The following is a 25,619-nucleotide window of genomic DNA, read 5'->3' on the forward strand; positions in this document are numbered from 1 at the left end:
TCAGGGCAGGAGGAGGACACTCCAGCAGCTCGCAAGGCTCTCAAAGAGCCTGTATAGCCAGGGAGCAGCACTGTCCCACATAGTGGACAAAAGCCTGCCTGGGAATGTGGTCAGACAAACCTTCAACAAATGACTCGAGTCTATATGCATGGCCATCATTATTTCTTAAAAAAAAAAAAAAAAAAAAAGAAATTAAAAAAGATCCACTAACATCTATATAGAAAACCAAAATCTACAATGGCTATTATTTCCTGCCTTCTCTGCACAGGTTTAAATACTGAACTCTCAGTGCATTAAAGCCAACTAGAGTGTCATACCCAGACCCCAAATGGTGTTTGAATGAAGTATTTTAGATGACCTACAGATTTAAAAGAGATCCACCATCACCCAAAGAAAATGAAGTTTAGGTTAAAAACAAAATATATAAACAAACAGGCAATAACACATGTATGTATAAGTATGAACCACAAAGAGGAAATAGATTTACCTTAAGATGTTCAGCTGCTGCCATACTAGCAGATGGGTTACTGCCATGATAAAAACTTGGGATTCATGCACACTTAATAAACATATAAATATCTCTCCTGATTTTAAGATTCAGGGAAGCTATCTATAAAATAGCTAGTGATTTGCCATAAAACTTAACTTCATTACTGACCCTGATGGAGCAAATGAGAAAGGCTTGCTGAACTGCCCCACAGCAGATGGAGTCGAGGTCACAGCTGCTTCTATCTTGGCTATCCCTGTCCCTGAAAATAAGGACATTACAAAAAATCAGTTAGAAGCACTATTCTGGTTTGTAATTCCCTGATGGCGCTGCTGAGAGCTGCAGCTTCCGTTTCCAGAACCCCATGTGCCTCCTGTGATAAGTCAGGAGCCACATGGAGTCGCGTGCTACCTAACCTTGCTGAGGGCCTCTGAATCTGCTCTCCAGCGCTGCCAATGTTAGTTCCAACCTAAGGCTTGCTACATTCTCCTTCCCAGGTAATTCCAATATAGCTTAAATTTAGTTTTAAATAGATCTAGATTAAATGTTATAGGAAAATGCTTATGATGTGAGGCTGAGCAATACATGCAGTTTTATAATTATTTCAAATTAACATACAATGAAGGAAAAAAATTCAAAGATACATAGATTAGTATGTTCAAGGTTTCTTAGTGGTGACTTCACTGCAGACTTATAATGTCATACTGATTTCTCTATACCTTTCTGCATTTTCCATTTAGAAAGTGCAAATCAAACAAACCAAATATTAAGAAAAAAATACTTTAAAAAAATGAATATGGGGTAGATATTTTCTAAATGTGTACACATGTTCAGTGCTGCCTCGCTTATCACTGTGAACTCTAATAAACAACCCAAACTATAGGCATAGTGCTGTTAAAATCTAACAGGGAACTATACAAAGCCTCTTAGGCCACCATGTAAAATGAGTAAGAAAGTCTGCACCAACCCTGGAAAGATGAATAGGACGATTATTTATATGTTTTTTCTTTTTTGTGGTACTGGAGATTGAATCCAGGGGCATTCTACCTCTGAACTACATCCCAGCCCTTTTTATTTTTATTTTGAAACTGTCTCAGTAAGTTGCTCAGGCTGGCCTCAAATCTGTGATCCTCCTGCCTCAGCTTCCCAAGTTTGCTGGGAAATGCAGGAGTGCCCATTGGGCAAGAGTTTTCACTTTCTATATTTTAACTCTCTACACCCAGATTATTTTTGTGGTTACATAAGTTTCAAAACCAGAAAAACAATAAAAGTATTTTCAGTATTAGCCAACAAAATAATCATTCTATAGAGGTTTTAGAAACGCTTTTTTTTAAGAGAAATTTTTTTTTGCAAACTTAGTATTTTTCAGGGAGGTTTTCCTTCCAAGAAGGTAAAAAAATAAGTCCTTTTCTCAACCTTGACTATCCGGCCAGTGAAACACACAGCAGACACCTAGCAACAATGAAGGGCCTCCCACCCTCACTGTGGAGTGGTACATCCCAGAAAGTTCTCTCAATCTACTACTTGCCTACAACATGCATGAAGCAAAGTCCCTTAGGGTTCCTTGATTCTTAGTTTCAAGAGTGACAAGGAGCTCTTCAATGAAGTTCTTGAAAGAAGCTAGGCTATATGATCTTTTAAAACCTTTTTCTAAAATATTAGCCAGAAATAGAAAAACAAGACTTAGTTTGAATCCTAAATGATTCAAAATCTGACAATTTCTCTAAATTTTTCCTTTTTACATCAAGTGTCAAGCCCCACTTGAGAAGTGCTGTATACCTCCTTCTCATGTGAGGTACACATGATACCAACTGGGGCTCCACATTAATCCAAATTCTAGAATACAACTTCAGTTTACCCAATAATGGCTTTGAGTACAAGGAATATTTACTCAAGAAAAACCCAATGTCCAGTCAGAAAGCTTTAGATGACCCTTGAAGAATGACTGAGCAGAGGTGTGGGAAGTGGACAGTCAAGGGGTGAAAGCTGTCTCCAACAGAATTTACTGAAGACCCACTTGAGAAACTGAGTCAGAGTAAAAGCCAGAATCCAGAGGGTAGTACACATGTGGGCCTGTAGGCAGCACAATGCTGACATGGGGGACAGAGAGTCACCCACACCAGAGGAGATAGGCTACAGAGAAGGAGCCAACAAAAGAGGACACTAAGCAAGACCCACATGAAAATCAGATGCCAGCTTATACAGAATTGGCTTATGCAATGCAGACCCTGGGCGAAAACTAATTAAATAAGAATAGCCATGTTGGAGTGAGTGCTGGGCAAGAGTGGGAAGCCGTAAAATCTTAGCATATTGACTTTTGAGCTCGACTCAGATTTTACCCTATAACAAATCTGTTTTACTTTTTTACATCTTACCAGCTTTTACACTGTCATTATGAGCCAAGAGAATTTTTATTCCTTTATATACAAGAAAGGGGAGGGTCAACATTCTGATCCACTCATTTCTAAATGGTGATCATTTGGCAGGGCGGGAGAAAGCAAGGCTAGTGCTCCGTTTTCGGGAAAGATTTTAAAGACCTTTTCCTCTTGCTCTGATGGTTTTCAAATTCATCTCAAAAGTTTCAGAAGCTGTTGAAGGGCTCAATACTTTCTAGAAACTTTTCAACAGCTGAGGCCTTTCAAATATGACCTCTATATTTGATATCCTGTGTCTACTTTCTCTGTGATCTAGAATAATGAACTCTATGGGGTGCTTCTCTCATGTTTTCATCATAAAACATAACAAAGAACACTGCTTGCAATAAATGCATAGAGTAACCATGACTATTATGATATAACCACTGCCCAGGTAAAGAAACACATCAGCCAATCTAGCAGCTTTCAGTCTACTCCCCTGTTTGTCTTCTCAAATGCAACTGCAAGCTGAACACTGGTGGTACTAACTTTTTTTCTTTTCCTATTTATATCATTTGTTTGTATTTACAAACATGACGTGGAAGTTCTCCCTGATTTTTTCTCTTTTGTCTTTTCAATTTCTCCGTCTACAGCTTTTTCCTCAATCTCACCTTTTCCTTGCCAATCTCTGTTGAGGAAACCAGGTTTTGACCTACTGAATTTCCCATAGTTTGGATCTTGCTATTGGACCCCTCTACTGAGGTTCCCATTTTCATTTGTGTCTATGTTCTTCTAAGCTGGTACCTGGATCTGGAGCAGTACTGTCCAAAACGGTAGCCACTAGCTACATGTGGCAACTGCACACTCAAAATGTGGCCAGTCCAAATTGAGAAGTGCTGAGAGTATAAAATTGACACTATTTTGCAAAAAACAATATGTAATATCTCATTAATACTTTTCATGTTGATTGTGTGTTGAAATAATATTTGGGTATATTTGGGTTAAGTTAAATTTACTGAAAATGATTTTTACCTGGTTCTTTTTATTCTTTATAATGTGGTTACTAGAAGTTTACAAAAGAAATACATGGCTTACATTATATTTCTGTTGCAATGATCTTAGAGCCTTAATCAGATTCTCATTTTACTTTATTATTTTTGGCAATACTGCTTCATAACTAGTACTTTTATCAGGAAGCACATAAGGTCTGGTTATCCCTTTTTGTGACACCAGCAGTGACTGGTACTCTATGCCTAGGTGCCTTGATTGATCAGAATTTGCAAAACAAGTTCTAACATGATCCATCACCTGTAACCATTAGTGGGAAACTACAAAGAGAAACGTTTGCCATCCATTGGTGCAAGTTCTAGAGAAGTGGTAGGATTAATGCTTCTTCCTTTATCTTTATTATCCAGCTTTTAAAGTAATGGTAGTTTTCTTGGTATCATTATGAACTTATAGATTTAAAACATTTGGTGTATTTCAATGCAATACTATATTATTCTCATTGGTGTTAAAAATTCACCTTAATTATCACTAAAACAAAAATATGCAAACTGACCTGAAGTTTTATCACCAGATGATAACTGACCCGCTGCTGGACTGGGTCCTGAAGGCTTCAGGGAATTTATCAGAGACCCCTGGAGGACCACATAAAAAAAAAAATGTTCATGTTAAAATCATAAATCAAGCAAGCATGAATACTTTAATTACAAAAAAAAAGAGAAAAAAGGCAGAAAGAAACCAAAGTTTCAATTTAACTCATTATGTCCCAGGTTTTTAAACTATGCAAATATTTCAATGAAATTGATACAAGTGAGTTAAATAGATTGGAAATCATAATCTAGAGCTTATATATCCTTTATGTATATTTCCATATATATGAAAAAATATTTCATATATATGAAAAAAAAAGACATGTTTTCAAATGCTCTATAAACACTCACCTATTACTTTCCTCTAAAGAACAGAACTCTAAATACTAAATGCTAACTGCGCATTTTTCAGTCATGGCAAACTGAGGAATAGGGACGTCTGAGAACTCACAAAGGCAAGTTCTGATATCCAGAATTGTGATTGCAGAGATAGATGTTAAGAGTGATGAAGAAACCAGGATTCCTTGGGAAAAGTTTCAGAGAGAGGCTGATCTGCCTACCACCCATCTCCTATTATTTCCTTAGATTGTTTAACCGTTTACAATGTTACCTGTTCTGTAGGAGACATTGTTTATTGGTCAAACACCCAAAGCTAGACATAACATCACTGAAAATACGAAACTTCTGAAAAACACTGCAGGAGAAAACCAGACAACCTACACCCAGACACTGTCGCTGAGCTGCGGCTGAACGGAGCAGTGAGATAGCACAACAGGCAGCAGTCAGCAGCCAGAGGTCCCAGCTCTGGTTCCACCAGTCACTAACTGGGTGAGCTTAAGCTGCTGCCTCAGTGGGACATATCTAAACACCTACTGCACAGAACAGCTGTATATGGTAAATGAGATGTTAAGTGAAAGTAAACTGCAAACCAAAACACCTCATCCAAACGTATGATATTAGAATTACAACCCAAGATTACTAGTGCAGAATGTCAGATTGCCCCACTGAGACAGCATTAAGACCTAACCAATTGCTCTGGTAAACTACGTGAAGACTGGCGTAAGTTGCAGAAAAAGGATCACAGATCTTTTTTTTTTTTTAATTAATTAATTAATTAATTTTTTAAAATTGGTTGTTCACAACATTACAAAGCTCTTGACATATCATATTTCATACATTAGATTGAAGTGTGTTATGAACCCCCAATTTTACCCCAAATGCAAAGGATCACAGATCTTTATCAGACCATGGCTCATTTAAACTGAGTCAGAACAATCTTCAGTTATAAAGACAGACATTCATGACTGCTAAAGTAAAAATCAGTTAAGTTACCTGCTTGGCTTGGCTGGCAGATACTGGGGTTAACCCTGGGTGGGGTGTTTTGGCTGTGGAGTATGGCACTGAAGAACTGAAAAACACAAAGATACATTCAAAGAGGCAGGTCTGGGTGGAAGTCACATTCATCCTTGAACCAACATTCTGTCCAATACACCAATTTTGGGTAGAATACAGATGTCTGGGATCCCAACCAAACTCATCTGGCATTTTGTTGACTGAAGAATAAATTTTTTAAATAAAATCTGGATTTGTAGCATAAAAGGCAAAGCAGTGACCTTAAAACTTATTTCCTTCCTGTCATTCTAAGAAAATAATTTTCAACTATTGAGCACTAGATCTTTTTCTTATCTAGAGGGGGACCCCTCCCTCTTTTTGACCTCCTCCCATTCTAGACCATGTTGGGAATTCCTGATACTCTTTTCCAAACCTGGAAAAATGTTCAACAGGATCTATGGAATATATAGGTGCTGCCACATAGCTCAAAGGTGCTATACAAAGAGAAAATCTAGCTTCTCACAGCAGCTATCCCCAAGAGTGCAGGGCCCATGGGTCAGCATATAAGGGAGTCAACGGTGCCACTGTTTCATTTCCAGCCTGCACTTTGATCCAGTATGAAAAGTGCACCCCTACCTGCAGAAAGCCTTCCCGTCACTATCCTCTATTAACCTTGGCATTGTGTGCTGGGAACTGTTATTTCATTAAGTGTTTGTGTCACCAGGTGGAAAAAATCACCTGTCAATGCAACAGCATTAGAGAAATGCCTCCTGGGGACAATTTTTTCAATCCATCGATCTGTCCTCCACCCAATGCTACTGTGACTGAAATGTATAACAGTAATAGCTGTAGGATCTGGTTTCATTTTTTAGAACTCTTCCCATATTTAGGAAGGATTATTGAAAATTTTCTAGCAAAAAGTTAACTTGGAAGAGGAATGACAGGCTGATGCCTCATGGAGAAAATTATCCAACAACTTAATCACGTCAGGATTCTATGCTGGAAAAACACAGAAACCTTCCAAACAGACTTTATTAGATTGAAAGAAGAAAAATAAACTTATTTTCAATGAAACAAAATCTGTTTCGACTAAAGCTAGAAGAACCTGTAAATGTGCATCTCTCTGGAGAAATACATCCTTGTTGCCCTGAGATGTTTCACCAAGCAGGTGCACACAGTGCTCTCTGCTCATCTCCAATGGAGAAATGGAATGTGCAAGCAAGACGGCTGGGACCCAGAGATCCCTGGGTGGACACAGCAGACTTGCTAAGAGAAATAGTTTGAGCCCATGAGAATCACAAGGGAAGTGAAACTTTTTTAAGCTTTCTCAATGACAAACAGAAGAAAACTAGGAATAAAAATAAATGCAGCAATGTATCCAAATCTTGGAAAAAATTTTATATCCCAAATTTGGTTACCATATGAGAATAAATTAAATGATGCACTCAGTATAATTACTGTTCTATTTACTTGTGACAATGTTATACATCTCCTGGGTATCCTAAATCCCCAAACATACACCATTAATGATTCACAGTACCTACATACCAGGCCATGTGACACCACTACAGAAAAACAGAGTCAATAAACCAAAAATCTTACCATGTTCCAAAAGGGCGAACAGAAAAGAATAGCAGGCTCCCAAATAAATACACTCAATATTTGTGCACAATCGTGAGCTAACACATGGAAATCAATAGCTAGAGGCTCACAAGATGTTAAAGCCAATCCAGATGACTGTGTCTTAGAAGGCTGCATCCTACCTTCTAGGACGACAGACCTGACGGACACCAGCAACTCATCCTGAAACTCTCTGTTCCACGCCTGGAAACAAAAACCAAAGGACTACAAGCAGAAAATGGCACAATCACAAAAGAGAGATGTTAAGCTGTGAAGCAGTAAAATGTTGCCTAGGCCCTTTCTCTGTGGCCCTTTAAGCTTTAAGAAACTTTAACAGGGGCTGGGGTTGTGGCTCAGCGGTAGAACACTCGCCTCGCACCTGCAAGACCCTGGGTTTGGTCCTCAGCACCACATAAAAATATATGAATAAAATAAAGGTATTGTGTCCAACTACAACTAAAAAAAAAAAAAAAAAAAAAAAAAAAAAAAAAAAAAAAAAGAAAGAAACTTTAACAAGGTAAAATTCATTCCATTGTGGTGAAAAGGGCCAAATGCTCACTCTTTTCACCTGTTTCATCATTTTTAAGGACTTAAAAAAATGAGAGACCTGGTTATGTTTTATTTTGGTAAATCTTCATCATTATTGCAAGTATTGCTTGTGTATATAACAGAGCAAATCTAAACTGTGTAAGCCACTAAAGTGAATTATTTAAGAATAATGAATTTTAGGGTAGTAATTTAAAGGCAAGTAAGTAAACAGGACAACTTATCAAAAGTAACTGAAGAGGGGGCTGGGGATGTGGCTCAAGCAGTAGTGTGCTGACCTGGCATGCGCGCAGCGCTGGGTTTGATTCTCAGCACCACATACAAATTAAAAAAATAAATAAATAAAGATGTTGTGTCCACCGAAAACTAAAAAATAAATATTAAAAAAAAAAGTCATTGAAGAGGACTGGGACTGTGGCTCAGTGGTAGAGCGCTTGCCTGGCACGTATGGGGCACTAGGTTTGAGCCTCAGCACCACATATAAACAAATAAAATAAAGGTATTGCGTCCATCTACAACTAAAAATATTTTAAAAACAAAACAAAACAAAAATTTGAAGAAACAAACTCAGAGGGAAAAAGAAAAAACATTTCTATTTCTGTTAATGGAAAACAATTCATTCTTGGGGGACACTGAAGTCCATCAATGAAGCTATAATGGCCAACTATCGTCCCCACTGGTAAACTTTATGTTGTTGAGGAGTCAAACATTATCCAAAAATCTGTTTAATCAAACTGCAGGTCCTGCATAAAGGTCAAGATGTGAAATAAACTGGATAATTTAAGTTAGAACTGAAGTTGGAGCTTCCAAAAGACTCATGTGAAATATGAAAATAGGATTTTATAGGAAAAAGTTTAATAACATGGAAAACATAAACAATTGTATTTCATGATTAAGATGAAGGAGTTACAAAGCAGCATGTATCCAAATTTTACTTTAAAAAGACACATTTTCACAGGAAAAAAGATTTAAAAATATGCAAATAGCGATTATACATTTGTAGTATGAATAAAGGCGACTTTAGTTTTGTTGTTCTTAACTGTTTTTTAGTAAAGCCTAGAATGAGCATTTGTAATAAGAAAAATAAAGTTTTTTTTTAAACTGTTGGGTCATTATTACAATTATTTTAAAAGTCAAGCAGCATCCTTAAATCAGTGAAAGGAAAAAAAAGTCATCCTAGAATTCTTTACCCAATGAAAGCAACTTTCAAACACAACAACAAAAAAGGCAAAATAAAGCCTACAGCAGACACACAAAACCTAGAAATTCAGAAGAAATACTAAAGGAAGCCCTTTGTCAAGCAGACAGAAAATGGTATTAGATAGAAACCAAGGACTAAAAAGGAATGAAGAACATAGTAAATACATGGATAAGAAATACATTTTCTTCTTAAAGTCATTTAAAAGAGAATCAACTCTTTATAACAAATGATAGGGTTTATAACACAGAAGGAAGTAAAATATACCACAGCAGCACAAAGGAGAAGGGAGAAGTCCCAGAACACTGCTGTGAGAGTCTCACATCCTCTCTAGCAGTAGTATAACATCACCTGAAGACATAGTACAATCAGCTAAAGACGTAGCCTATGAGCCTAAACCAACTACTTAAAGGTATAGTCAGTAAGGCAACAAAAACGATCAAATAGAATCATTAAAAAAAAAAAAAATAGTCAATTCAAAGGAAGGTAGAGAGAAAAATGAAACAAAGAAGAAGTTGGACAAATAGAAAACAAACAGTAGTACATGGTGGATTTAAACCCAAACATGCTGATAATCACTCCATTGTACTTAAATGCAAAGTTAAGACTACTGGATGGACTAAAATTTGCCACCTAAAAATTAATCATTTTACAGTTTGGAGTTCAGTAGTAGTAAGTATATTCACACTGTTGTGCTATAAGAAACCCATTTTAAATATAAAGACACAAAATAAATCCAAAAAACAGAATGAAAAAAAGATATACCATGTTAACACTACACAAAGGAAGATGGAGTGGAAGTACTAACATGGAACAAAAAAGATTTCTAAGCAATTCATCTTCCAGGGATGAAGAGCATCATTTTGTAATAACTAGTTCAGTTCATCAAAGAACACAGAGTCCTAAATATTCATGTAACTAAAAATTTCAAAACATGACAACAAAATGCCAACAAGGAAAACAGGAAAATTCACAAAATGCCAACATCACTCTCTTACTTGATAGGATAAGTATTAAGAATGTAGAAGACCTTAACACCTGAGAACCAGCTTAACCTGATCAGCATCTACAGAACACTCCCACCACCAGCAGGCAGAATCCAGGCTCTATGGGAGCGTGCAGGGAGCATCACCAAGAAGGATGAGGCCCTGTGGAAGAGATTGGGAATCCCAAGCCCATCCAGTCCCACTAGTAAATTCAACCCAACATTTAAGGATGAAATACCAAATCTACATAGACACTTTCAGGAAATTGAAGAGAAGAACACTTCCTAATTCATTCTGTAAGAAAAGCGTTACTCTGACAAAGACTGAACAAAGACATTAGAAAAAAAGAAATACTATTACAGACTAATTTTCCTCATTAAGGTAGAGGCAAACATTCTTAAAATTTGAGCAAACCGTGTTCATTCATACACAAAAAGGGCAGTATATCATTACTGGTTTAACATCAAAGAGCAATCAATGTGGCAAGGATGCCAGGCCACATTCAAAAGACTGGAATTTGACCCCTACCTCATACCACTTACAGAACTTAATTGGATTAAAGGCCTAAATGTAAGAGCTGAAAATTAAAAACTCTTAAAGAGCAGTCTGGGGTTGTGCCTCAGTGGGAGAGAGCCTGCCTAACACCTGTGAAGCACTGGGTTTGATCCTCAGCACCACATAAAAAAATAAAAAAATAAAAAACAAAGGTTAAAAAAAAAACCTCTTAATTTAAAAGATAATACTGGTGTCAGGTGTGAATCTTACAACTGTGGATTAGGTAACAGTTTCTTAAATGTGACACCTGAAGCATGAGCAACAAGAGAAAAAATAGATGAGACTTGATCAAAATGAAAAATTTGTGTCAAAGGATGTATCAAGAAAGTGAAAGACAACCCAAAGAATGGGAGAAAATATTTGTAAGTTATACATCTGATAAGAGATGGGATCCAAACTGTATTTTAAAAATACAATAAAAGAAAAATAACTCAATTTCAAAACCAGCAAAGAAGAAATCTAGCTGCAGTGGTACATGCTTATAGTCCCAGTGACTCGGGAGGCAAAAACAGGACGATTGCAAGTTTGAGGTCAGCCTAGGCAACTTAATAGGCAGCTTAGTGGTAGAGCCTCCCTGGGTCCAATCCCTAGTATCACCTAAACAACAACAACAACAACAATAAACTAGACATTTCTCCAAAAAAGGAACAAATGGTGAATAAGCATGAAAAGGCACTCAGCATCATCAGCCATGAGTAAAATGCAAATCAAAACCATAATGTGGGGCTGGGGATGTAGCCAAGTGGGTAGAGTGCTCGTCTAGCATGTGCAAGGCCCTGGGTTCAATCTCAGCACCACATAAAAATAAATAATAAAAAATAAAGGTATTGTGTCCAACTACATCTAAAAAATAAATATTAAAAAAAAATAAGTAAAGATATTGTGTCCGTGTACAACTAAAAACAAAACAAAACAAAACAAAAACATAATGTGACCCAGCAGCTCAGGAGGCTGAGGGAGGAGGATGACAAGTTCAGAGCCAGCCTCAGCAAAGGCAACTCAGTGAGACCCTGTCTCTCAATACAAAACAGGGATGGGGATGTGGCTCAGTGGTTGAGTGCCCTGAGTTCAATCCCTGGTACTCCAAAACAAAACAAAGCACCACAATGTGAGTGGAGATATAGCTAATGCAGTGGCAGAGTGCTTGCCTAGCATTCATGAGACTCTGGGTTCAAGCCCTTGTATCACGATGAACAAAATTAAAAAATTAAAAACAAAACTACAATGTGAATAAGAAACCACTTCATACCTTTGAGGATGACTGTAATTAAAAAAAATACTCAATAACAAGTGTTGGTGGAGATGTGAAGAAACTGGAGCCCCATAAATACTGCTGTTGGGAATATAAACTGTACAGGAGCTTGTAAACAACGCAAAAAGGTAAAAATAAAATTACCACATGAGCAAGTCATGACGGTGCATACCTGTAATCCCAGCCATTCAGGAGGCTGGGGCAGAAGGATCACAAGTTCAAAGCCAGACTAAGCAACTTAGCAAAGCCCTAAGTAATTTAGCAAGATCTTGTCTCAAAATAAAAAATAAAAAGGGCTGGGGATGTGGGTTAGTGATTAAGCGCCCCTGGGTTCAATCCCTGGTACCAAAACACAAAATAAAAAATTACCATATGATCTAGCAATTCCACCCCTAAATGTATACCCCAAAGAATGGAAAGCAGGGTCTCAAGATACTCTGTCCAGCAATGTATTCCCCAACCTTTTAACCTGTGCTCCCTTCCAGCTCTGGCCACCAAAGGCCTCCTGGCTCATTAGGAACCTCCCAGACATGCCTGCTATAGACCCTGTGCTTGGGGCTTTCTGCACTCCACTATTCAAGGGACCTGCTCTTCACCCAAATGTCCCCTCCTGGGAGGACTGCCTTGGACACCCTATTAAAACTGTAACCCATTCCCAGACACTTCCTGAGCCCTTCCCCCACATTAATTTTCTCCACTGCGCCCATCACCACCTCACATATTACATAGTTTGCTTATTTATTCTGCTTATTGTCTGTCTCCAGGAGTGTTTGGCCTGCTTCATTACTTCTCTCCACTCTCTGCCTAGCAGTTTCTGGTCATTCTTCACATTTCCATGGAAGCATCTTTTCCTTATCTAGCTCCTTCCCAGCCCAGACTCACTTGGCTGCCCTATTCTGCTTTCCTAGTACTTCATGGGACCTTAAGCCATCACAACTAAGGAGTCATGTGACTGTAGCTCCCTGGTTGTCTTCTTGCTGGACCGTCAGCACTGTGTGAGTGAGGATTCAGCAGCCCCCCCCTCTCCCCTCCCGTTTCCCTAATCTCAGAGCATCTGCAGAAGTGAGAGCTTGAGCCTTACAGAGGAGTCTGAAGAGCCATGGATTTGTACAGATAAACACTCATCCACTAAATGGGAGGGCTGGTCAACAAACACAATGAAACCAAGGAAGATGAAATAGATTGAAGCAGAAATTCGCAAACTCATGCTGTAGTAAATCTCTAAGATACCACTTAGAAAGAGTTGAATGCAAAATACTTAATATACACATGAGAAACTACTTCGGCATAGAATCTGAAAAGTAATTTTACAATGGACATGTTCCCTTCCCAGTCTTTCCTATGGGGGGAAGATATAAATAAAAGTTTCAGTTATCAACAATTATTGAATAAATGGTTATTAAAAGAACTGTTTTAGGCAATGCTGAGCATGTAAATTAAATAATATACCACAGTTCAAGTCTATGGAGAGAAGATAAAATTCAAGATTCTTCAACGTTTGTGTTTTATTTTTCTTGTCAGAAAAGAACAAACACAGGGCTAGGGCTGGGGCTCAGTGGTAGAGTGCTCGCCTAGCACGTGGGAGGCCCTGGGTTTAATCCTCAGAACTATATAAAATGAATAAATAAAATAAAGGTATTGTGCCCAACTACAACTTAAAAATAAAATATATTAAAAAAAGAAAGAAAGAAAGAAAAACAGCAAACGCAGAAGTATCTCTTGAACAAAGTCCTTATCAAAGATCAGCTCAGACGAGCACTGGAGGGAGACAGAGCCCAAGAAAGCTGGGAGTACCAGCACTGTGGTTAGTGGAGGACACCTCACGGACACCAGGTCAGGCTTCTTCCCCCATGCACTGCACCTCCCTGACCTGGTACACTGGCTCTCACGGCTGTTCCCTCTGTCTTCCCTATAGTGGGAATCTAGCTAGAGTTTCCCAGGCTGACGCACAGTGCTCGCTCAGACACACACGCTCGCGCATACTCTCTCTCTCTCTCTCTCAAAGGTTCACAACCACCACAAATACTACTTTGATCTCGAAAGCATTCCAAGGCTTCAAGGTCACTACTAGATAGAAAAGAGGGTAGGCTTGTTTTTTTGCCTGTTATTATGGTCCTGAGATAACTAAAAAATTCCTGGAATAGGCAGTCGTGATAAACAAATCATCATAGAGAAAAGAGAAGGCCAACTGTCTGGAAAAGCAGCACCACTCAACCAAGCAAAAACAGCTGTGGACAGCTCTGCTCCGTGGCGGTGGCAGAGGGTGGGCATGCTGGAGAGACCACAGTACCTGTGGCCGCTCTTCTTGTTCCTGGACTAATTGTGCGTGCTAGACACTAACTCCCTGAAAGATACTGATACTCATGACCTCCACGTTCAAACTGAGGAAATGTCCTTCAACTTTTCCCCATGGTACTCGAGAGGCTGGCTGGTCTAAAGGATTAGGGAATGAAGCAGGACACAGGTATGTACCACGAATTACGCTGCCCAGAAGAGTAGCATGAGGTCTACCAAACACAGCTGCTGGCTTTTAAACCACTGTTTCTTCATATAAAAGGGAACCAAAGAACAGTAATGCTTGGAGAGAGAAGGTGAAGAAGGAAGAATCTTAAATCACCAGTCTTCAGAATCAGGTGACAGCAGTAGGCCTGAAGTGTCAACTCTGGATCCCTGAGAATATTAAAAAACCAAATAAACTGCACACCTGACCTAGCAGCCCAGTGGTATGCCATGCAGACTTACATAGCCCATAGCAAGCTCAGTATACCAAGAGGGCCCTGAAAGGCTTACGAGGTGACTGTTCCTGGCAAGGTGCAGGGACAACCTCCTGGAAATCAACTGTGGAGGCAGCAGGGCTGTCCATCCCACTAGAATCCTGTGTGGAGAAGTGGGAAAACCACATGGCGGCAGCACTGCTGCACCCTGCAGGCAGCTCCCCTCCACCCCAGACAGACTGGCTTGAACACACCCAAACGCTACAACATACCCCATGGCTGCAGCAGAGGCCGCAGGATTATTCTTCAATTCCTGCACATTCACCACTTGAGGGACATTCTTCAGAGTTGATTCAGTCAAAGTACTCACAGCTATGTAAATGGAGAAGAGAAAGGATCAGATTAACTCCAGTAAAGGATCAAAAATTCTAGCCACATAGAAATGAATAACCAGGACATGACCTGGAGCCAACTGCAACTTTATTACATGAGGAAATCTACTCAGCGGTGTATTGCACAGGACAGCTGGCCTGCTCCATTAACCAAGGCCATGAAACCAGGTTTTCTGGGATTTAACCAAATGTACCAGTGCAGGGCAAAAATTTTCTTGGCCTGCCTTCCTCCAGCAGAGCAGAGGTACCTGCTGTATTACTGGCTCACCCTGGAAAAGGGCCAGCGGATGAGCAGCATCCAGACTTGGGCTTTCTGCCCTCTATCCATTGGTCTCTCCTCACCATGGGCTTACTGTGTGCCAGGCACTGTTGAGTGCTGACCACAAAAGCTATCAAAACTACCACTTCTTCTCTAATAGGGTTCATGGCTTAGTGAGGCAGACAGACCAACACAATAAAATGTGGAAAATGGAGCTTGGGCTAAATGGGAGAGAAGGCCAGAGGCCTGAACCAAGGCAACAGGGGTGTTCAACATCTGCTTACCTACCTTATCTACCTCACCAGCTTTTACCCCTCCTTTTATCTTCTAACTTTAAACTGTATTCCCAAAGACTTATTGGCATTCTGTAATTAATCATCAGGAAAGCCTCAGCAGAGCTCCAGGTTCTCTTCAGGCTACACCCTGGACAAATGTGAAAGCTGCGTCCCAGGCAGAGTTATTTTCTTCCTCAGACAAGTGACCAAGATTGTGCTGCCTATGACTGCAGAAATTTCATCCTTTACCTTCAGAGGTGCCTACACCTTAGAAAATTTTGCTTCCAACATAAAAATGGAGATCACACCACCTCTTGCTGAGAATAGAACATTCCTAAATCCTGGCAGATTTTAAGCTTACAAACAATCCACTCGATCAGCAGGGTCTGGGGCCTGATCAGCACAATGCTGTGATTCTGCTTGGTCCACATAATAAAGAGAAACATAAGAAATTATAATTTCTAAAAGCTCAAAGATAGCTTAGAAAGCTGTCTTCTGACTCTTACTTTTCAATATCTATTTCAGGAGCCTTAAGAGAGTTTTATTTAATATTTGTACTTCTCTTAGAAATCTTTTATCACTGTTTAATACTAATTTTTTGCCTATATCAACCCACCATGTCTTTTTAATCTTAAAATAAGAATATTTGATTTTTATCAGTTGGCCAATCCTGGCACAACCGACACCTTGGGCTGGATAAGCCTGTTGTGGGAGAGTCCTATGTACTTAAAGATTTTCTGTAGCCTTCCCAGCTGCTACTCACTAAATGCCAGCAACACCACCAACTGTTTCAAGAGGTGGGAAGTTGGGCGAGAGCACCAGTTGAGAACCATTGCCCTACAAAATTGATAACTAGTGATAACTAGTGTCTTTGCAGCCAAGTACCCAAACTGTTAAATCCTAATACAGAAAATTTTGGACAGCTACAAACCAAACATCGAGCTGACAAAATGTTGGAGTTCATTAGAGTTTCCGTACATGGAGGCCCACCCCACAAGGCTGAGGAGAACTGTCTGAAGCAAGAGCCCAGGGCTGGAGTCAGGTTCTGCCGTGAATTGGTCGGGTAACCATTGCTTCTCTGAATCTCACACTATTGAAACTCGAGGAGGGCACACTAACACACACTGTCCCGGGTGGCTGGGATCCTCCATACACTGTGAGATGGAGTTAATGTTATTAAAGGTCTAATTTCAGAGATTTAATTTTAGGGCTCAAAGCAGACATCATTCAAAAACAGGGAATATCAACATCATCAAAACAGCCACTGATGTCCCATTCAACTCACTGGTGTAGATCCAGTACCTCTCCTTAAGAGGAAAAATATTTCAGAGCTAGTCTCTGCCTTCTGGGTGCTCCCTGCCCACAAGGGGCAAGGACAACACCTGAAACTTCTCTGAAGGGCAGCAAAGAGAGCCAGGGGTCAGATGGTGTCCTGTGACCCGCCTGCTCCCTGGACCTGCAACTCAGCCAGCTCATCATCAGTCTCCCACACGCTGCTGTGCAGTGTCTACCTGGTGCTTGATTGGCCATCTGCCGCCTCAGGGCTGCAGCAGCAGCGGCCTGGGGAGCTGCCACAGTGTGGGAAGGGCCAGGTGCGCCATGCTTCACGGTTTTCGTAGCCAGCATTGTGCTGTCAGCCCCTTGAGGAATAATTTTGCTACAAGACATAGACACTGAGGGGAAGAGAAAAATTAAGCAAGAAGTAGGTCAGAGAAGAGGAACATACAAAAGTTAAAATGGTAAATTCTCCATGCTAGGCTGCAGGGAAAATGTTAACACTAAAAATTCTTAAGCATTAACATAGGAAAGTACCAGTAAACCGACAGGCTGGCAACCTGAATCATTCCAACACAGGTGCAGTTTGCCTGCGCACTTCTATAACTGGCTAAAATAATTTGCACCAAAATTCCCTGACACCGATGGAGAGGTCACTTTCATGCCAGTGTAGATCAGCTCCTTAATCTCCTCTCATAAAATCTGGCCATTTCAGCCCCTTCCGCTCACATCTCTTCTCCACCAGAAGTCACCTCAACACGGAGGAGTACTGACACTGATACCCAGCTCTAGCTCCTTTATTCGGTAGCAACCTAATAGGGAGGTTTCCTTTCTCACTGTTAACTTACTCAAGGGTCCCATCCCCGCAGGTGAGGAACCATGAAGCAGGTGAGATTTAGCAAAAGGTGTCGCCTGGGGGAGGAGACCAGGCTGGATGGAAGGAGTGCGGACAACAGGGGCATGCCGAGGGACCTGGATCACCGCCTCCTCGTCTTTGCAGGATGCCCGGGCATCTTCACTCTCCAGAGACTGGGAGACAGATGACGTCGAGCTTACTTCATCCAAGTCCTCATAGTATCTCTGAGACAGGAAGGCGGACCGAGACAGGCTGGCTACAGAAGCCCCAACAAAACACAATTCAGACAACTCAAAACAAGCCCAAAAGCTGTGTCATTTTCACTGTCAACAGACACATATCCAATTTGTAAAATGACTTAATTATGATGTATTTTAAGTGGAAATAGCTATTGTCAAATGCAAAGAAAGACAGTTCTGGGTCTTTGACCAAAAGGAGCTTCGAACAGGGATGGAAACAGAAAAGACTGTAGAATGACCTGGGCATAACTTTCCTATGTTCATACACGGATACAACACATTGTGTACAATCACGAGGATGGGATCCTAATTATACTCCATGCATGTATAATATGTCAAAATACACTCTTACTTGGGGCTGGGGTTGTGGCTCAATGGTAGAGCGCTTGCCTGGCACTTGTGAGGCACTGGGGTTCGATCCTCAGCAGCACATTAGAAGTAAATAAATAAAATAAAGGCATTGTGTCCATCTACAACTAAAAAAAATTTTTTAAAAATCTAAAAAACAAAATAAAAAATACACTCTACAATCATGTATATCTAAAAAGGACAAATAAGTAAATAAATAAATAAAAGTATTTGTTCAAAGTTTTAAAAAAAAGTTTTTAAAAACTATGTTTGACAAGCACATCCTGACTATGAAACAAAAGCATGAGAAAAAGAGAATTTCTGCTGGTGGAAAACCAAAAGACCTTGAGTCCTCCCCACAAGTCCTCACCCACAGAAAAATAACATCAGAAAAGTAAACAAACAAGCTTCCAGGGCAGGGTGAACAGTCACACCACTGCTGTGCTTTCCAACAATAACCTTCCAAGAACAGGCTTAATGCAAGCTGGGAAGCACAAAGTGGCCTTGGTCCTGGGTGTCTCAAATGTTTCCAGATAAACACAGGATTCTTCTGACTCAGTCTATTAAGCATACACAACCTAATCCTGGCCTTCTCTGGTTTTCTCTCCCCCTTTTTAAAACTATAAAGTAAGGCTTTGTGCCACATTACTTTCTACCATGAATTTCAGAGCAGGCTCCTGCCTGTATAGTGAAAATTACCAAAAACAAATGCAGAGCCTTTTCTCCTCCCCAATGTTATTCAAAGCAACTTTGCTCAGTTTCATCTTATCTGTCCTGTAGGCACACCACTTTGCAAGATCTCGATACCACCATATAAATGTAGCATAAAGAAATGTAGCTAAAAATCAACAGCAGGTACAAGGGCTGGACTGTCCAATTTGGTAACCACTAGCCATCTGTGGCTATTTAAATCTAAGGTAGTTAGAGATAAACAAAAGAAAACTTCCACCACTCAGCTATACCACCCACATTTCAAGTGCTCAAAAGCCTCATGCAGCCAGAGGACACTGTTTTGGACAGCAGATAACTTTTAAGCAATCACAGAAAATTCTACTGGATACTAGTGTGCTAGAGTATTTTGAGGCAAATCAAAACACAGCAGGGTCACTTAGCAACTCCACCCATAGCCACCAGCACGACCAGGAAATCACAGTTAACGTTCACTGAGAACTTACTTGGTGCCAGGTGCTATGCAAAGCATCGACATGCATTACCCCATTTAATTATCAGCTATCCTATAAATTAAAAATTGCTATTGTCTGAATTGATAGTTATACTTATAAGGTAAAGTAACTTCTACAAAGTCACAAACCTAGTAAATGTAGAGTGAGAATTCAAACCCCTGTGTACCTTACTTCAAAGACCACAATCTGATTTAACAATCTGTTACCTCAGACTGAACCCCATGCCAGACAGAATTTTGACCCCATAACTTTTTATCCCCTAGTGCCACATAGTTATGTGTGGTGATGACAGAAGGGAATCTGCAGATAACATCAACAGTCTGTTGACCTTACAACAAGGAGCTGATCCTTGATCATCCAGGTGGGCCCATGTAAAATCCCATGAACTCAAAGGCCAAAAAGAGGTGGGTGTGGTATTGTATACCAGTAATCCCAGTGACTTGGGAGGCCAATGCAGGAGGATTGCAAGCTCAAGATCAGCCTTAGCAACTCAGTGTCTCAAAAGAAAAATTTAAAAGGGCCAGGGGTGTAGCTCAGTGGTAAAGGGCCAGCCTAGCATTTGCAAGACCCTAGGTTTGATCCCCAGTACCATCAAAAAGGAAAGAAGACGATGACTTACAAATAACAGCGGCGAGGAGCACACGTAGAGAAGACAGAGACCTCATCCTCCAGGTGCAGGGAACCTACTCTGCCAGCAACCTTAAGGAGCATGGAAGCCACATCCTTCCTGGAGCCCCAGTAAAAGCCCAGTGCAGCCAACACTCAAGAGGACAGCCTCTGTGCCCCAAGCAGAGGACCCAGCAGAGCCACACAGTATCCAGACTTCTGTCTCAGAGCTGGAAGACAGCAGGTGCTGTCTGAAGCCTCTATGACAATGTTATGGCATCCACAATAAAAAAAATACAATTCACATTCTTTGGGGCCACACCGTTCTCCATCATTTCTCTGAACTCCTAGTTCAGGAGTTGATAATGACAGAAACTTCCTGAGAAATGGGTAGAAAGCAGAGCCAGCACAACTATGTGACTCACAAGTTGCTACAGTGGGGGTGGGGGAAGGAGGAGGCGGCAAGAAATCTGCTGATCATGTCAGTGAAGAATATTCCTTCTGAGATCAAGGTAAGGACACCCACTAACCACTTCTTTTTTTTTTTTTTTAATTTTAATATTTATTGTTTAGTTTTTGGCGGACACAACATCTCTGTTTGTATGTGATGCTGAGGATCGAACCCGGGCCGCACGCATGCCAGGCGAGCACGCTACCGCTTGAGCCACATCCCCAGCCCACTCACCACTTCTATTGGATGCTAGAATGGATGTCCTAACCAGTGAAATAAGAAAATCAAATGACCAGGAGGGCAGAAAGAAAAATGCTGGCATATATGGAGGATGTAATTATTTCCATAGCTACAGGTCTAAGAAATAGCTTCAGACATATTATTAGAACAAATGAGTTTTGCCAGGTTGCTGGCAACGAAGTCAATATCCAAAAATAAAATGTATTTCTGCATACTGTGCCCAACATAAAACATAAACTTAATGAAAGAATATATCCACCATCATAAGAGTGCAAAAAATTAAATTCTCAGCAATAAATCTAACAAAAGATGGGCATACCTCCCATGCAGAAAACTTATTAAGAATTAAAGACCCAAAGAAACAAATGTGTACCATGTTCAAAAAAGGAAAAGGCACACCACTCTGCAAATGTCAATTCTCTAAGTGACCCACAGATTCATACAATCCCAAAATCTCAACTTTTCTTTGAAGGCTCTAGGAAGTTGACTCTCTCCCCACCATTGTTTCAATGTGGTAAAACATAAGACAAAAAGCTTACCCTTAACAGTCTAGTGATGTTAAAATGTATTCATAATACTGTGCAAACATCACCACCACCATCTCCAGAACTCTTCACATCTTTCCAAATTGAAACTTGGTTCCCATTAAACACTAACTCCCCTCGCGCCCTCCAGCCCTTGGCGTACTTTTCTACTCCCTGCCACAATGGTCTGGCCTACACATGGAGGCAGAATCTTAAAAGGCAGCTCTAATGTTAATATGAAAATGTAAAGTTCCAAGAAGAGCCAAAACGTTCTAGATCAGGGCCAGCAAACTACAACCATGGGATGGCAGTCTTGCTCCGTGAGGCCTGACTGACCCGAAGGCCCCTTTCCTTACACAATGTGGCTGCTTTCCCTTTATAGCGGCAGAACTGAGGAGGTGTAACAGAAATCCCTGGGCCTGTACCTGGTCATCTACAAAAATGTCTGCCAACCCTGGTCTAGATTGGGGCACTTTCTGCGATAATGATGAAATGTCCTGCATCTGTCACCACAGTAGCCACCAGTCTCATGCACCCAATGAGCTCTTGAAACATGGCTACCAGGATTGTGGAACTGAATTTTTAATTTAACGTAAATTAACTTCAATTTAAACAGGGTACTAGATTGGACAGCACAGCTCAAGAATCTAGAAAACAAACAGTACTGAGATTTATTTTAGCATTTGTTAATTAAGACAGAGTGGTTGTAGTACTTTCTAATCAACATACAAGACCAGAAGACATACATATAAATGAATAATTGATTTGGAACAGAGAAGGCCTTGCTAAGCAGGGAGCAGAGTCTTCAATAACACTGTTGGGATAATCGGAAATCTAAGTACAAAATAGAAAAAGAAGGCTACTATGAATAATGCTATGATAAACATGGGCATGTAAATATCTCTGAAATCCCGTTTTTCAATCTTCAAGGCACAGACCAAGAACTGGAATGACTGGAGCACACAATGACACTTTAACTTCATGAGGAACCACCAACTGTTTCCCACAGAGGCTGTGCCATTTCCCACAGAGGCTGCCCACCGACAGTGCAGAGGGCTCTAATTTCTCCATATCCTCATCAATATTTATTTTATTTTGTTCATGTTTTATAACAAAGGTTTATGAATTTTTAATTTAAAAAAATCAGAACACAAAACCATACTCATTCTAATCCCAAAAGTGTTTGCAAAAAAAATCAGATTTACATATGCAAAATAAAAACATTGGGGAGTAAACCAAAATGATGAGGTAAGGCCATATCTGTGCTGAGAGGTAGAGAGTAACTTTTATTCTTCCTTATACTTGCTCATATTTTCCCTAATTATCTACAAAGAGAATATATTCTTAAGAAAAAATTATTTAAAAATGTACTTGTCTATGACTATTACCTAATTTAGTCCTATATGATTACTAAAAAAAAAAAAAAAAGATACAATAAGATTAAACTAAATTTATTTCAGCTATTTTAATAGATTTCTAAAAGGTATTGGTTACTAGCATAAAAATTTTTTTAACTTAAAAAAGAATTTCAAAGACAAACACAGATATTCTGTCTCTCCCATAAAACAAGATTATAATTTATTTATTTTTTTTACCAGAAAATTAAGGCAATTATCTAGATAATTTAATGGCATAAAGCATTCTTCCTCAGGTACATCCTTTATTTCAGCAAATATTTTAAATCATCACTGTCCAATCAGTTGTTTTTTTATTTTTTTGTTCTAATTGGACACATTACCTTTATTTATTTTTATGTGGTGGTGAGGATCGAACCCTGCACCTTGCATGTGCTGGCAAGCGATCTACTGCTGAGCCCCAGCCCCAGCCCCAACTCTAATCGGTTGTTTCTTTCTTTCTTAATTTTTTTTTTAGTTGTAGATGAACACAATATCTTTATTTTTATGTGGTGCTGAGGATCAGATTCAATGCCTCACAAGTGCGAGGAAAGTGCTCTACCGCTGAGCTACAGCCCCAGCCCTCCTTCTTTCTTAAGAATCCTTTTATATATTTATGTGTGTGTGTATATGTGTGTGTGTTTTTAGTTGTAGTTGGACACAATACCTTTATTTTATTTATTTATTTTTATGTGGTGCTGAGAATCGAAGCTAGTGCCTCACACATGCTAGGCGAGCATTCTACCACTGAGCCACGTCCCCAGCTCCTCTTAAGAATCCTTTTTTCCAATGTAATTGTACTCAAAACCCCATGCAAATTAGGAAAATATGGGGCTAGGATCCAGTGTGGCCTGCCCAAGGCCTTGTCAATCTCTGCCAGGGCTGCAGAAAGCATGGAGTAAGAGCCAGAGCCACTACCTTGAGCCTATTCACTGAGTATATATAAGCTGCTTCTTAATCTACATCCACATGAACAACAGATTCTGGGGATATTTTCTGGATCCATCATTAAAACCAAAAACAACTCCTCTCACCCTCCACTGCATCCCAATACTATGTACTATGTGACTTATATCAAAAAAATTCAGGAGCCATTCCCTTTACCTGGAGCAGTGGATCTCACTGGAGGGGTCTTCCTCTTGGCCAAGAAGTTTCTCAGTTGTGCCTGTTTCACAGGGGACAGTTTAGCTGCAAGAAATTCATCAACTATAAATGCTTAAGACCTGGTTTTTAAGATGCCAGAGGCTGGAAGAGAACAAACAGGACAAGAATAATAGGAAGGATGCACTTACCTGGTACTTTGGGCAAAGGTTTGGTGTGAGATTCTATGGTGGTTTTTAACAAAGCATTGCGCAGGCTTTCCAGGTCACTGTCAAAACTGAAACAGGACAGTGTTACATACAAACCAACTATGAGCTAAGAAATCTGAGGCTCTGTGGGATATACTATCTTCTTAAGCGTAAGTGCAAGACAGTAGAGCATACTCAACATGGAAACACGCCATCTGATTAACCAATGTAAAAGGAGAGTCAGCAATCTCAAAGGCTCACTACCCCAGGACCCTAACACTTTGGTGCCCCAGGAGAAAGGGCAATTAAGACCCACACTGGTGGCCTAAAAGCAGAAACACAAAATCACCTTGGTGACATCAGAGCTAACATGTCCATCTGTAAGTATCTGAGGTTTCCATACTCAAGCAGAATGTGCTTCCAAGACAAATTGTCAATTAATTATATTATTCTTCTTTTCTTCTTTTTCTTTTTTTGGTGATGCTAGAGATCAAACCCAGGACCTACTATATGCTAGGCAGACACTTGAGCACTGAGCTACATTTCTGGCTTTCCATTACTTTTCAATATAACAATATTAAATAGTTATCTGTTGTGATCAGTGAGCAGCTATTTCATCAGGTACAAAAAATATTCAGGGGGCTGGGTTCGATCCTCAGCACCACATAAAAATAAAAAATAAAGATGTTGTTTCCACCAAAAACTAAAAAATAAATATTAAAAAATTCTCTCTCTTTAAAAAAAATATTCAGTGCATTATAAACTTAATTCTCTGACAATTCCAAAGAGTAGGTATGGTCATCCCATTTTCTAAAGCAAAGAAATCGAGGATCAGAGAGAATAAGGAAGCTGACCGGGACCACATAAGGAACAGTCATTTTCAAAGTCATGTCTGAACCTAAGACCACCCCACATTCCTCCACAAACATTTCTTATGCACTCACTCAACCACACTGACCGAACACAATTTCCTGCACACCTGTGAGTGCTGCTGTGGGTGGGGAGAGCCGAGGGTAGGCTCCACTGGGAGGTTTGGTTATAAAGACGGAGCTGTTGGAGACTGTCCACCAGGTGATTCAACCTCTTCCTCTGTTGGTTAATGATTTCCCGGTTGTTGGCAAGAGTATTGAACAGTGTCTCTCGCTCTGGCACAAGCAGGCGCCTGTTCACAGTGATGAGAGAAGAATCACATGTAAATGGCACCAGTAAAGGACCTCCCTTGCCAAAATAAGACTACGATTTTAATAGTGCAAACGATAAAAGGGAGAACACTATTGAGACAAGAAACATCAAAAAAACTATTAGATTGGGCTGGGTGGTGGCTCAAGCGGTAGCCCGCTCGCCTGGCATGCGTGCGGCCCGGGTTCGATCCTCAGCACCACATAAAAACAAAGATGTTGTGTCCGCCAAAAACCAAAATAAATAAATATTAAAAAAAAAAAAACTATTAGAAAATAAAAGGAAGATGAGAGCCTAGTAAAGCTGAGAATACACTCGCCAGGCTTGTCACAAAGGGCAGCACACATGAGGCAAAACCCCAATGAGGCCCTGAGGAGAAGGGCAGGAGTAAATGGGAGTCACTCACTGAGGCATACACCTAGGACCTGTGTATTTCTCACTAAGGAAGTTAAAGTCAATAAAAAGAAAA

The 25,619-nt window shown here is 40.0% G+C and overlaps 1 protein-coding gene across 9 annotated transcripts in view; it reads right to left on the bottom strand.

Moving 5' to 3' along the window:
- NUP214 (nucleoporin 214) overlaps window positions 1–25,619 on the bottom strand; it is an 88,127-nt gene that overhangs the window by 31,826 nt on the left and 30,682 nt on the right. For 8 of the 9 annotated variants that reach the window (XM_081280085.1, XM_081280084.1, XM_081280083.1 and 5 more), the window contains 9 exons: window positions 24,951–25,133; window positions 23,975–24,060; window positions 23,787–23,870; window positions 17,689–17,952; window positions 17,077–17,238; window positions 14,912–15,011; window positions 5,769–5,844; window positions 4,403–4,481; window positions 659–749 (listed from right to left, as the gene is read on the bottom strand). In XM_081280085.1, the coding sequence (XP_081136211.1) occupies window positions 659–749; window positions 4,403–4,481; window positions 5,769–5,844; window positions 14,912–15,011; window positions 17,077–17,238; window positions 17,689–17,952; window positions 23,787–23,870; window positions 23,975–24,060; window positions 24,951–25,133 (1,125 nt within the window). The remainder of the gene's footprint in view (window positions 1–658; window positions 750–4,402; window positions 4,482–5,768; window positions 5,845–14,911; window positions 15,012–17,076; window positions 17,239–17,688; window positions 17,953–23,786; window positions 23,871–23,974; window positions 24,061–24,950; window positions 25,134–25,619) is intronic. The other variant, XM_081280081.1, reaches the window with a different exon arrangement.

This window comes from Spermophilus citellus (assembly GCF_964194105.1).
Source record: "Spermophilus citellus genome assembly, chromosome: 2".
Lineage (NCBI taxonomy): Eukaryota > Metazoa > Chordata > Mammalia > Rodentia > Sciuridae > Spermophilus > Spermophilus citellus.